General features: G+C 38.9%; 1 protein-coding gene across 1 annotated transcript in view; it reads right to left on the minus strand.

Moving 5' to 3' along the window:
- ERCC5 (ERCC excision repair 5, endonuclease) overlaps positions 1 to 14,051 on the minus strand; it is a 30,670-nt gene that overhangs the window by 15,481 nt on the left and 1,138 nt on the right. The window contains exons 2-6 of the mRNA XM_010353079.2: positions 7,944 to 8,119; positions 6,323 to 6,438; positions 5,778 to 5,864; positions 4,046 to 4,106; positions 1,722 to 1,865 (exon numbers count right to left, since the gene is read on the minus strand). Of these exons, the coding sequence (XP_010351381.2) occupies positions 1,722 to 1,865; positions 4,046 to 4,106; positions 5,778 to 5,864; positions 6,323 to 6,438; positions 7,944 to 8,119 (584 nt within the window). The remainder of the gene's footprint in view (positions 1 to 1,721; positions 1,866 to 4,045; positions 4,107 to 5,777; positions 5,865 to 6,322; positions 6,439 to 7,943; positions 8,120 to 14,051) is intronic.

Genomic DNA, 14,051 nt, shown 5'->3' on the forward strand with positions numbered 1-14,051 from the left:
GCTGTGCCATTATTAAGTCAAATAAGAGTGACTTGAGGAGAAGCACTGCAATATCGCAACAGTCAATCTGATCACCGCAACAGCTACTCAGTGATTAAAAAGAAGGAAGCGTCTACAGTACGGAGACGCTCGACAAAGGGAAGATTCATGTTCCAGGCAAGATGGAGCAGGAAGGTGTGAGATTTCATCACGCTACTCAGAATGGTGTGCAACTTAAAACTTATGAATTGCTTATTTCTGAAATTTTCCATTTAATATTTTCAGACCACAGTTTAACACAGGTCACTGAAAACTGCAGAAACCGAAACCCTGAGTAAGATGGAACTATGGTATTATGATTATTACTACTGCTATTATTATCTACCATCACTACTGTTACCAATATTACATTTGCACGACGTACAGATGATACAAAGGCCCAACGTGGATGACTTAGAACATCTCTATCAAAATGACAGATCCAGTAAGCTGCTACTCCACACCACCCTGCAGTCCACCACTTCCCGAGACTTCGTGGTTGCAGAAGAAAATGCAGAACAGTAAATCACTAGGGACTGTCTCTCTTTCTCCCATTTCTTCCTATTATTGTTTACACAACCAAAATTATACTTCCTCAGCTGCCACCTTTCACACTCAAGAAATAAAATGTCTCATAGACAGACTGAGCCTGGATTTTTTTCCTGAAATAAAAATCAATTTACTTCTGTCCTTTGTATATCCAAAGACCCAAGAATGTCACTTCTGTGCACCTTAGTGTCTGCTACTGCACACTCTTTGTGGAAAACACAGGGAGTGATGAGAAAAGAAGTATACCCTTCCTTTTTCGTATTTCTGCTACCAATTTAAGCAATATTCAAAAATTGTAGAAAATAAAAAACACTCCATCTACACACTAAGGTCGATGATGCTGCAAAATTTCTATTCTGTCCTACAGTGGGTGAAAGGAGAACTATGGTAGAAGTAACAGGTAGTAGCAATAGAAAGAGAAAACTCACTCACTGGCAACTAAGACAGAGAGTCATCAATAGTCACATGAATTAAGTATCAATGGTAGCATGATCAGGAGACATATTTGCTAGCACCCAACCACACACCACCTCCACTCTAGCTTTCCGGGCCTGCCAAGCTACAAGGTGTTCCAAGGGGAGGAAGCCCCATTCCCACTGTCCAGGAAGAGGAGGAGGGAATGTGGAGAGCCAATGGCATTTCTAGGGGTGCAGCAGAGGAAGATACACCTGGAATTTCAATTTAGAACTTATTTTTCCATTGTGATCAGATTCTATATAACTATTAGTTTTTATAGACAATGTTTATTATAGGCTACAATAACTTTTATGAACTAACCTAAGAACTGAGCCAGTAAGCATCTACTGGACACATATCATGTGAAAAAGACTGAGCTAGGCACTGAAAATACAGAGGTGGGCAAGATAAGCATGTTTTGGAGCTAAGAACTATAAAGTGACAGTACAGGGTGCTGTGAGAACAAAGACCAGGAGAAGTCTTGCGTCAAAAGCCAAGAAAGACTGCTTAGAGTAAATGTCTATAGGCTCAAACATATAAATAAACAATGCTTCTTAGAATCTCGGAGATACAGAAATGCTGTTTATGGTTAACTGAGTTATCATGTAAGTATTGCTTATCCATTTTCTCTTCTTTCTAACAAAAAGTTTTGCTGAAGTTCTTAATTCTAAGCATGAATGTATGGTTGTATGTTTTACCTCTGGCATTGCTTCAAATAATGTTCTTCTGCGTTTGGTGAACTCTTTCATATCAGTCAAGATTTCGTGCTTTACTTCAGGGGGCAGGCTGCTGAAGTCCTCAGACTCAATATCTATCGCTTGAGGATTATGAAAGAACTCTTCCTGTAAAGAGAAAAACACAGCACCATGAAATTCACATTTCGTACACTTAGTTCTATTCACCATTAGGGATATGTATTATGCTTATATAATGAACACAGTTCTACATAATCAACACTTAGCTAAACACAGTTGCATATAATCTGTGACAGGCAACAAAGTGAGTAGGCAGATTAGGGAATGTAGCCATTCACTCTTTAATTCATTCAAAAGAAAAAATACTCAGCAGGCACCTCTAAGGCACCAGGCACTGTTCTAGGTGCTAAGGTACTGTGAGATCAGATAAGGTGCCAGATAAGGTCCCTGCTCTTAGGAGTAGAGGAGGGCAGACAATAAATAAATAAATAAATGAACAAGATAATGGTAAGAAAATAAAGCATATTTATCTGATATGAGAGTGATTACATGAAAAGAAAGCAGAAAAAACGGATTCATTTGACAAATAAAGAAGACCCCACTAAAAAGAGGATGTGTGAGCAGGGACTTGAAAGATATCAAAGAGCCTAAGGACAGAGCATTTCAGGCTGAGAGAACAGAAAATGCAAGAACCCAAGACAGAATGAGCCTTAAGAATTCAAGCAACATATATAATTCCTGTAATTAAATTAGTTTTATTTTGCTTATAACATAAAAAATGAAATTAAAAGTAGGAAATTCACAGGAGACATGGAAAAGCGTAAAACTTTACTCAATTTTAACTCATTACCGAAAGTACTTTAAAATCCTTCATTAGTAAAAAAGTAGCTAATACAACCTGCTGTCCTGCATGTCTGTATGTTACATGTGTACATACTAACCAGCAAACGCGCAGGACAGAACTGTCACTGAGCTCAGCGTTTCCTGTGCCTTCCCTCACTAATGCTCCCATCACCCCTATCAGGAAGGCACTGATATCAATTTCATTTTACAAAAAAAGAAAAATAAAGCCTTGGAGAATTTAATCTGTGTAAGATCACACAGCTAGTGAACAGTGGAGCCTGGATTGAAACGCAGGTCTTTCTGACCTCGAGGCCCATGGTCTTAACTAAGACTGCTCTCACTAGCTGCATTAACAGCACAGCACCTCCACAACCTGAAGGATCTAGAGGTTTTAGCTCAAAAGTCTTCTACCTAATACAACAAAACAATATGAACAAACAAGAAACAGTGAATTTGGGAATCAAAAAAATGCTATCTGTGACACTAACAAACTTGAAAAAAATGTTTATGAAAAAATATATATATATTTTATATATATATATAAGGCATAATCTCAATTTGTAAAAATGTTATTCATGAAAATGTGTGTGGGACATTCTTCTTGTCTAACTCTCTGCTAGGGGCTGACCTTAGTAACTAACTTCTGAGGAACAGGATGTGGTGGGAAGGATGCTGCACAACTTCCAAAGCTAGGTCAGAAAGGCAACAGGGCTTCTGCTTAGGACGTTGGGATGCACACCCTCAGAACATAGCCACCATGCTGGGAAAAAGCCCAGGCCACATGGAGAGGCCACAAGTAGGGCTCTGGCGCCAGCCGCACGGAAGTCTGGCTGACAGCCAGCATCAACCACCACCCATGGCAGCAAGGAAGCCTTGTTAGTTACTCCAGCCCCAGCTACAGACTGGCTGCATCTACACAAGAGACCCCAGAGATAACTGCCTGGCTGAGCTCATCAACCCCTGGAACCCAGACAGGTGATGAAAACAAAAGATGTTTTAATCACTAAGTTACACAGCAACAGATAACTAGAATGTACACACATATGTGTACACATAGATATGTACATATGTACATTTGATACATGTATACAAATACACACACAGGTATACAATTATATGGGGCAGGTGAAGAATGGATGAAAATATATCACAATGTTACCACAAGTTATTTATGAATGATATGTTTTCTATATTTTCTATGTAAGCACATATTACTATTGGTTGGTTGGTTGGTTGTAAAAGACAAATGGCTTATTTTGAATACACAGACGTGCATAATGGCAAATTCCATATATATACACATGTATAGGTGAGTGTGTATTTATATACATACATGTACACATATATATGCACAATCAGAAAGGCATCTGTCTTTACTTTTCATCAGGAACTTTCATAGTTTCATATACCTCACTAATATTCATTTTCATGTCATTCATTTCAAATAACAGAATATATTCTGAATTCAAAAATCATCTAAATACCTGTAATGCTTGTTTTTGATTCATTCTTTCTTGCCATTGTTTTTCATCTTCCTCTTCTGAACTGAAAGTCAAACACACTTTTACGATATCTATGATTTTTAATGACTGCTTACAAAGATACTTGTATGCAAGGTGCTGCTCGTTATAGGAGCTACAGTGGTGAATAAAACAGCAAGATCTGTGCCACTACTGGTCTCATGGTCTGGTGGGGGACACATGTAAGTAAGCAATTAGAGTGGGATCTAGTAACTTCCACCACAAGGGAAGGGCAGGTCACTAGAGATGCAATAGGGATTCACCTCACCCAATGTAGCAGGAGTCACAAAAGCTTTCCAGGATCCCCGGCAATTACACTGGTTGGAGTTAGCCACGAATAAGTGAGGAGTCTAGTTGTAGGGAGTGGGAAGGTTCATGGAGAAAAGTGTTCCAGGCAAAGAACTAAGTTTTATAACTATATAGAAACAAGGAAAAGAAAGCCTGCCTGTGGAGGATGTGAAGAGAGGAAGGGATAAGACTGGAAAATGTAATTAAGGAGTTAAAGTTTTATCCTAAAGAAATGAGAAGCTAAGCTGAGTGTGGTGGCTCACGCCTGTAATCCCAGCATTTTGGGAGGCCGAGGCAGGTGGATCACTTGAGGTCAGGAGTTTGAGACCAGCCCAGACAACATGGTGAAACCTCGACTCTACTAAAAATATAAAAAATTTTCCAGGTGTGGTGGCAGGTGCCTGTAATCCCAGCTACTCCAGAGGCTGAGGCAAGAGAATCACTTAAACCCAGGAGGTTGGGGTTGCAGTGAGCTGAGATTGTGCCACTGCACTCCAGTCTGGGCAACAGAGACTCCACCTCAAAAAAAAAAAAAAGAAAAGAGAAGCTAGAAAGTGTTTTAAGTAAGGAAATGACAGTATCAGATTTGGATTTTAAACAGACTATAACACAAAACAGAGATTGGGCTTGGTAGGAGGAGTTATTACAAAAAGGGTAAGAAAAATACAAAGACAGAAAGAAGTTTAAAAACGAATAATGTAACCTGGAGAAAAAAGGACAGTGGGAGCAATGGAGACAAATAGAACTGTGCTGATTCAAAAGCTAAGTCGTCTCTTGGGAACTCCTGGGAAAGGAAGAGGTGGAGGGAAGGACAGGGGACAAAGGCCAACTGTCGAGTTTCTCGTTCTCCACCTTCACTTCAAACACAGAAGCTACCAACCATGAAGAGATAGACAGAGGAAGTGGAGTCCACAGAGAGGCTAAGCAGAAAGGGCCAGAGAGATGCCAGGGGAGTGGGGCAGTGCAGCATGGTTTTTAGGGCAGAGAAGTCGAGTACACTGAGAAGTTCAAAGCATCTGCTAGATTTAGCAATAAGAATGTCATGGGTTGTGGTATTTTAGCATCATGGTGAGAGAGACCATATTGGATTGAAAAGCAGCTAGAAAGAGCTTGTGCAAGCAAAGTGCAAGGAAAACTAAAATTCATGCCTTGGAGAATTTTAAATCCACAGCCCTGGCAGAAGTTCTTTAGAATGAAGAGGAATAAGAATCATGAATCACCAAAACACAAAGAATAGTAAATAAAAACTTTAGTCTTTGAAAAATATTCTGAAAGGTACACATCGTGCCTATTTCAGATGCATTAAGAAATCTTCACATGCCTTATTATGTAGATAACACATCAAGGTTTAAATGTGTCCGAATGTAGCAATTACTAAAATAATATTCTTAAAGAGTTAAACATTTACCTGTGCTTTTCTTCCTCTTGTAAAGGAGGCAAAACATACATGTCGTTTTCTCTTCGAACCTGCGTAAGACTGGGTAGTGCTTCATCTCTGGAAAGTACACAAATCTTTAAACAGATTATATGAAATATGATTTTGAGTCAATTAATACTCCCCTACTGATTACACAGACTCTGCTCAGGATGGTGAACAGGGACCTGACTTGGCTGCCCTCGGGCCACTGCTGTGGAAAATAAATGCAGTCGAGAGAAAGAAAGGAACCGTGGCGGGGCTGCTCACCCAGAGCCAAGAAGAGCATAATCAAAGCAAAAAGTGTACATGACACAACACAACAGCTGTTTTTTCTCATTAGCAAAGTTGATTCTCACAGAATGGAGAATTGCCACAACTCCAAATTACCACGTCAAATGGCAGCCTACTTGTCTCATTTCATTCTCTATTTTCTGTTGAAAGTTAAAATTACATAGGGAAAGAGAGTCGCAGGAATTCAAGACAAAAATCACTTTTAAAAAACTTCATCTCTAACATGACTGTAATTTTCCTCTTGCCTTTTGCTTTTAAAGGCAGTTTTGATGGCTTGTCTTTTCAAAAATGTTTTCAGAAGCTTCTCTGTCGTTTTCCTGGAGTCACTGGACGCTAAGTCCTTTCTCTGCCTTCTCTTCGCCTATGAGAAGAAAGGATGTGAGATCTCACTTCAGGATATTAGACGACTAGAAACATTTCTGTGATTTATTTCCCATAGAATTTGGTTTGTCTGAGTTTTCAGACTATGGTTGCTTCAGCTTTTCCTCCTAATTGCCATATAAACGAATATCTTCAGCTTGCTGCTACATAAAGGATACCCAGAGTTTCTATCTATTACTTAATGGGCTACTATACAATATATTTGGGAAACTATTAATTTACTTTCAGTTTCTTTTAAATGTTCTTTAATATGCCCAAGAAGTGGAAAGCTTAAATGCTTCCCAAAAGGAATTATTTATTTATTCTATAAAATGTCACAGTGACACCAAAAACAACTCCTAATATTGCTTTTTATAAACATGCATTACTTACATGTAATTCTGCCCTTCAATATTCAAGATTATATATCACAAGAAATTCTAAAACGTATAGAAATATCTTGTAAGAAATGTTCAAGTCGTGACAAATGGATAGCCCCGTGCTTATAGCTAAATTTCAGATAAAAATAACCAAGATATTCTCTTTTCCTTTCTAATCCTTCCACAAAGTACCTGACTTACAGTATGCCTTGGGTAACTGAAAACTGCAACATTCAAGTCTAGACACTCTTACTGAGGCAATAAACATCCCCCAGCATTTATAAAGCCTTACTTTTATCCTATATCCTCACTTAATTAGAGAGTATGTCTGGTATGATTACAAAGTCATCATTCCATTACTTTGGCATTTTCAAAAAATAAAAGTCATATATCCAAATGGGTGCTGTTATTTGGACTGTTTAAACATTATTTTATGTCATTTTTTTAGAGATGGGGTCTCCCTGTGTTGCCCAGGCTGGACTTGGGCTCAAGCAATCCTCCTGCCCCCAGCTTTCCAAAAACATTTTTTAAAACTACTTCCAGAACAATAAAGCTGCAACTCATTCTCATTCTTCTATATCATGGTCAATTTCCTTCCTAGATAATCCACTTTAGTCACCACTTGGCACCACATAACATTGCTTACTCCTAAAATCCAATTCCCCTCAAGAGAAGGCTTGCTATCACGGAGGATACGTGATCTCAGATTCAGGGAGGCACTTCCCAAAGAGGGTTTCCACAGTGTTCTGAGTGATGGCAGCATCCTTGAAATAAATATAGAACACCTAACAAGATCCTCTAAAAGGAAAACTCTCAATGGCAAGGTTTTTAGTAGTTAGTTTTATTTTATTTAAAAGTTAAATTTTATCTTTGAAATAAATTTTAGATAAATAAACTTAGATAAATAAATTTTATCTTTTTATTGTGCCCATGATGAACTCTCATAAAACTTTTTAAAATGAAAATTGTTCAAGATAAAAAAGTAGACGTAATTAAATTAAATATATGTCAAAATAAGTCTGTCTCTAAAATTCTAAAGAGAAAACAGAAATTTTATGTGAACTTTTCTAAGAATGCAGAAAGAAAACAATTATTTGACACTTACCGAAAACTAGATGACACTTACCAAAGTCTGTTTCTTCAATAGTGGAGCATCCCCATCAAACACAAAAACAGGACGAATTCGAAAAAATAAGAGTTTGCAGAGCCGATGAAACAAAGTGAGAAGGTGAGCGTTTTCTATCGAGTTCCCGTGGTGATCCCGGACTCCTTTAAGTGCTTGGTTTAACCAAATGCTAATATCTGGAAGAATTGTTAATGGAAAAAATCTCTGGAATTTTTCTCTTCATCCTCACAACTTCAATTTCCTAATAACTGATATTATCCAAATGTTGAACACTAAATACTTATCACTATTCATTTAAAACTGAAAACCATTTAGCTCTCATGGGATCTACCTAAAGTCAGTTAACTTTAGTTGAGCTCTTGTTACCCCTATTCACATACTGCGTTTTAAAATTATACAAAGACAGACATATCCTTTTAAGAAGTCTCGTTGCAAAGAATCGCTTCTTTAAAAAGACAAGTGATTGCTAAAGAATTTTCATGAATTAGCACAAATTTTCTGGAGGACAATTTGACAATTCATAGAGAAAAAAACTTTAAAACTTTGCAGTCTATTTTACCACTTTCAGACGTTGATCCTCAAAAAATCATCACGGATATATAATGAGAGTTATTTATAGAATGCTTGTTAATAATAACGAAAATATAACAAACAGTTTAAAAGTTTCCCAGCAGGTCTTTCTACAAAACTAATTATGGGCCAGGCGTGGTGGCTCACACCTGTAATCCCAGCACTTTGGGAGGCCAAGGCGGGCGGATCATGAAGTCAACAGATCAAGACCATCTGGCCAACATGGTGAAACCCTGTCTCTACTAAAAATACAAAAATTAGCCGGGCATGGTGGCGCGTGCCTGTAATCCCAGCTACTCAGGAGGCTGAGGCAGGAGAATCGCTTGAACCCAGGAGGCAGAGGTTGCAGTGAGCCGAGATCGTGCCACTGCACTCCGACGACAGAGCAAGACTCCATCTCAAAAAACAACAACAACAACAACAACGAAAAAAACTAACTACAGCAGACCTATTGGCTAGAATACCAAAAATCCCTTAAAAATGGAAGTTGCAGGAGTATGCATGATAAGGAAGATAATCATTAAATATTATTAAAGATAATAAAACAGGTTATAAAAGCATATAAAGTGTAACTCCATTTTCTGATACAGTATATATGTTAGATATAAAAAACTAGAAGTTCACACACCAAAATATTAAGAGTATATATTACGTCTGCCGAGATTAAAGATAATATTTTCATCTTGAAGTTTTCTTATATTTTTAAACTTTTCTAAAAAGTACTTCTCAAAAAATTTTATATCTGTCCAAAAGAAAGAGCGACACTGCGCTCTGCTGGTTTTCCTGCTCTCAGACTCTGCTAGCTCCTGTAACACTGTTAGAGTATTCACTTCGTCAGTGATCTTTCTCAGTCCATCTTCTTTCCTCCTGTCTGAACTATGAACCTCCACTCCCCTCCACACACACCACACCCTGACTCCATGTATATGTCTGGCCCAGAGCGCTTTCTTGACCCCAGAACAGAGAGCACAGATGACATCTCTACCCCATGCCTCACAGACATTTCAAACTTAACATGATCAAAACTGAACTCCATTTCTTCTCCACTAAGCTGCTCATGCCCCCATCTCATTGAATATCACTGCCATTCACCCGAGCCAGAATGCTGGGCATCACCCTCTATAGCCCCCCCTCCATCAACTATTACCAGGTCTATCAATTCTACCTTCTAATATATCTTGAAGGTATATACTAGATTTCATCAATGTGTCTTTGGTGAAAACCCTCCAAAGCTTCCCACTGCCTTCAAGATACCATCTAAAACTTCTCCTCCTGGTCTAGGAAGCCTCTGCTCACTTCCTGCCACTGGGTTTTTCTCAAATCCTGGAAATCACTAAGCTCCTTCCTGCCTCCAAGTTCTTCTCACATGCTGCTTCCTCTGCCTGAAAGTTTTTCCCTCTCTCCGCCTAGTTCTCTCCTACTCTAAGGCCTCGGTCTATGGGTCCCTTCCTCAGTCTAGATGAAGACCTCCTCCTTGTATACATTCCTATTTTAAAATATATTGAGGCTAAGCACATGGCTCATGCTTGTAATCCCAGCACTTTGGGAGGTCGAGGTGGGCTGAACACCTGGGGTCAGGAGATCGAGACCATCCTGGCCAACATGGTGAAATCCTGTCTCTACTAAAAATACAAAAATTAGCCAGGCGTGGTGGCGTGCACCTTTAAGGCTGAGGCAGGAGAATCGCTTGAACCCAGGAGACGGAGGTTGCAGTGAGCCGAGATCGCGCCACTGCACTCCAGCCTGGGTGACAATGGAAGGCTCCGTCTCAAGAGAAAAAAAAAAACCAGAGAGAAACCTGAACTGATACTAATTTTTGCAGGTAAATTTCTTTTTTTTAATTATACTTTAAGTTCTAGGGTACATGTGCATAACGTGCAGGCTTGTTACATATGTATACTTGTGCCATGTTGGTGTGCTGCACCCATCAACTCGTCAGCACACATCAATTCGTCATTTATATCAGGTGTAACTCCCAATGCAATCCCTCCCCACTCCCCCCTCCCCATGATAGGCCCCGATGTGTGATGTTCCCCTTCCCGAGTCCAAGTGATGTCATTGTTCAGTTCCCACCTATGAGTGAGAACATGCGGTGTTTGGTTTTCTGTTCTTGTGATAGTTTGCTAAGAATGATGCAAGAAATGGGGAAAGGATTCCCTATTTAATAAATGGTGCTGGGAAAATTGGCTAGCCATAAGTAGAAAGCTGAAACTGGATCCTTTCCTTACTCCTTTTACGAAAATTAATTCAAGATGGATTAGAGACTTAAATGTTAGACCTAATACCATAAAAACCCTAGAAGAAAACCTAGGCAGTACCATTCAGGACATAGGCATGGGCAAGGACTTCATGTCTAAAACACCAAAAGCAACGGCAGCAAAAGCCAAAATTGACAAATGGGATCTAATTAAACTAAAGAGCTTCTGCACAGCAAAAGAAACTACCATCAGAGTGAACAGGCAACCTACAGAATGGGAGAAAATTTTTGCAAAAAAAAAATTTTTTTTTTTTTTTTTGAGACAGAGTCTCGCTCTGTCGCCCAGGCTGGAGGGCAGTGGCACAATCTCGGCTCACTGCAAGCTCCGCCTCCCAGGCCCACGCCATTCTCCTGCCTCAGCCTCCCGAGTAGCTGGGGCCACAGGTGCCCGCCACCGCGCCCGGCTAATTTTTTGTGTTTTTAGTAGAGACGGGGTTTCACCGTGTTAGCCAGGATAGTCTCGATCTCCTGACCTTGAGATACGCCCGTCTCAGCCTCCCAAAGTGCTGAGATTACAGGCGTGAGCCACCGCGCCCGGCCTGCAGGTAAATTTCTAACACAGGGAAAGAACATTGAAGGAATCCCATCAAGTTATTTCTGTTTTTATTATGTGGCAGCAATTTTTCTATGCACTGGCATATCCAATGCACTGAACAAAACACAGTATTGGCCCTATGGAGTTTATCATCTAGCAGGGAAAACACCAAGCCTGTGTGCTCCATGGCTTGCCCAGGCAATTTGTGCACTGCACTCGCTTTCACAGGGACTCTTATACACAATAAAAATCTGCTATTAAATAAGTTGAACAGTTTAGTATTGAAATGAATGTACACTGCCTAACTTTTACTAACATAAAAAAAAAATGTAGGCTCATCAACAATTAACTTACAAAACACTGTAACAAAACACCTAGTGGACAGTAAGTTAATGCTATGCTTATTTCCATAATATTTAGTAATACCATGGGCCAGGCATATCCAAGACCCTAGGGATATGCACCAAACAATTCAGCCATGAACAAAACGGAGACGGTCCCTATCTCCAGGAAGCCAGTGCAGCAGGACAAAAGGAATGGCAGGAGGTGATACAGCCACCGGGAAGTTTCTAGAACGTGATTTAAGGATTAACTTTGATGAATATGTGAAGAACAGATTATTAGGAAACCAGTTCTAAAATGAGTTAAAATAGCCCAAGCTAATGCAGAGAGTAGTGGTGGAGACCATGAGAAGAGGTCGGATAAAAGACACATCTCAGAAGTAGAACTTGGTGTTGATGTACAACTGTCTGGTTAACTAGATCGATGTTTCTGCTTGCTACACGTACAGTCTGGAAAAGCCATGGAGCTCGCTATTGCATAGGACTAAATTAGGTTCTACTTGGCCCACTACTTTAAACTTTAACTTAAGTGAGGAAATCTAGTTTCAGATCAGTGACTCTCATCCCTGCTATCCATTAGAATGGATATGAAGCTTCTGAAACATATGGATTATTAAACCCCATGGGCCTAAAATTTTAAATCATAGATACAGAGGTAGGTCTTCTTTTATTTTTTATTTTTCAATTAACTACAAGTAGTGCCAACACTCAGCTAGGGTTGAGAATTTTGTCTTGAATTCTTAGAGATGAAATATGTAAAATTAGATGATCTGAAAATATTCACATAAATTATTAGACAAGAAATATGAAAAATGAGACAATCTGAAAATATTTGTATGATTTGACTTGTCTAATTATAAACTTCAGTAAGTTTATAAACGCAAAATTAAATTCCCGCAGACAGAAAAGTTAAAATCTGCAGCAAAGCCAAAAATCACTTTAGGTATAAGACCCAAAGACCAATAGCATTTTAATACAAAAAATAAGTTTCTTTAGTTCTTTAGTTAGGTGACTTAAAATGTAATTAATCCCCATTACTATACATAGCCTAAAGAGAATGTAATAACTTGCTAATACATTTAAATGCATCTTAGAAACATTAAAATCTAAGAGACAAAAGTTTAACTGGTAATTCTGCATTATTTGACACAGACATTTAGACTGTATAAATAAGACACTAAGCTATATAGACGGTTTAAAGACCAAACAATTTATTATAGGGATACAAGAGTAAATTTTGAAACTAGTATAATCATAGGTAAGTTTGTCATTAACAAACAATACAATAAAATCTAAATAATTTCAGGTGTCTTAATTCCCGTGAAAACGAAAATAAAGCAAAATCAATTGTAGAACAAGTAATCAGATATTCTCCTTTGACATAAATGAGGTTATTATAAATATATGAGGTTGTCATTATGACTAGAATGTCTTTCACAGTCCTCTTTATTTATTAAGAGACAGGCATGAACACGGCTCACTGCAGCCTTGACTTCCTGGGCCCAAGCAATCTTCCTGCCTCAGGCGTCCGTGTAGCTGGGACCACAGGTGCAGGTCACCATGTCCAGCTAATTTTTTGACTGCATGTAGAGACAGGGGTTCACAATGTTGCCCAGGCTTGTCTTGAACCCCTGGGCTCAAATGATCCTCCTGCCTTGACCTCCCAAAGTGCTGGGATGACAGGCGTGAGCCACTGAGCCTGGCCACAGTCCTCTTTAGTAAGTCTTCACAAGGGCTGCTACATAAAATGATCTAAATCTTTGCTGAAGTTTTAAGGGTTCTTGTCACTGAAAACCAACTTTTACCCTTTATTTCTGAGAAAATCTTTAGACTGCAACGATATAGAGGAACCGCTTGAGGGCAGCAACAGGGCATGTGCTCTAAAAAAAAAAAAAAAACCCTTTGGCTATCCCCAATTCAAAGTACCCTGCATAAAAACTTTTAAGCCAAAAATCAATTACAGATGTATTCAAAGATTATCCATTTCCAAAACATGATAACAATCTCATTATATTTTAAAACTTATCAATGTCGTTTTATTTATAAGTTGTGTACCCACTGAAGAATTAGGGCTCCGCAGTCAGGGACTTCTTTGCTGAACGCCCACACACTCTTGCACTCCATTTCCGGTCCCCAATCCCCCCCGCAATCATTTACAGGACTCTTTCCACAAACCCACGAGCCCCTAGACTCATAGATCCCCATTTAGGAAATTGGTGTAAGGTATCACCAGATTCTGAGCCAGAATAGACACTCAAAAGAAAAAAAAAAAAAGACTACGTAACAAAGATCAAAATTTCAAAAACAGTATCACGTTTTGCTAATGAAAAAAGAATTTAATCCCAATGACAAACAAAACCAGCCAAACATGTACAAAAACAACAGTCCTTAAAAAGTCAATTTAA

Source organism: Rhinopithecus roxellana, chromosome 18 (assembly GCF_007565055.1).
Source record: "Rhinopithecus roxellana isolate Shanxi Qingling chromosome 18, ASM756505v1, whole genome shotgun sequence".
In the NCBI taxonomy this organism is placed as follows: Eukaryota; Metazoa; Chordata; class Mammalia; order Primates; family Cercopithecidae; genus Rhinopithecus; species Rhinopithecus roxellana.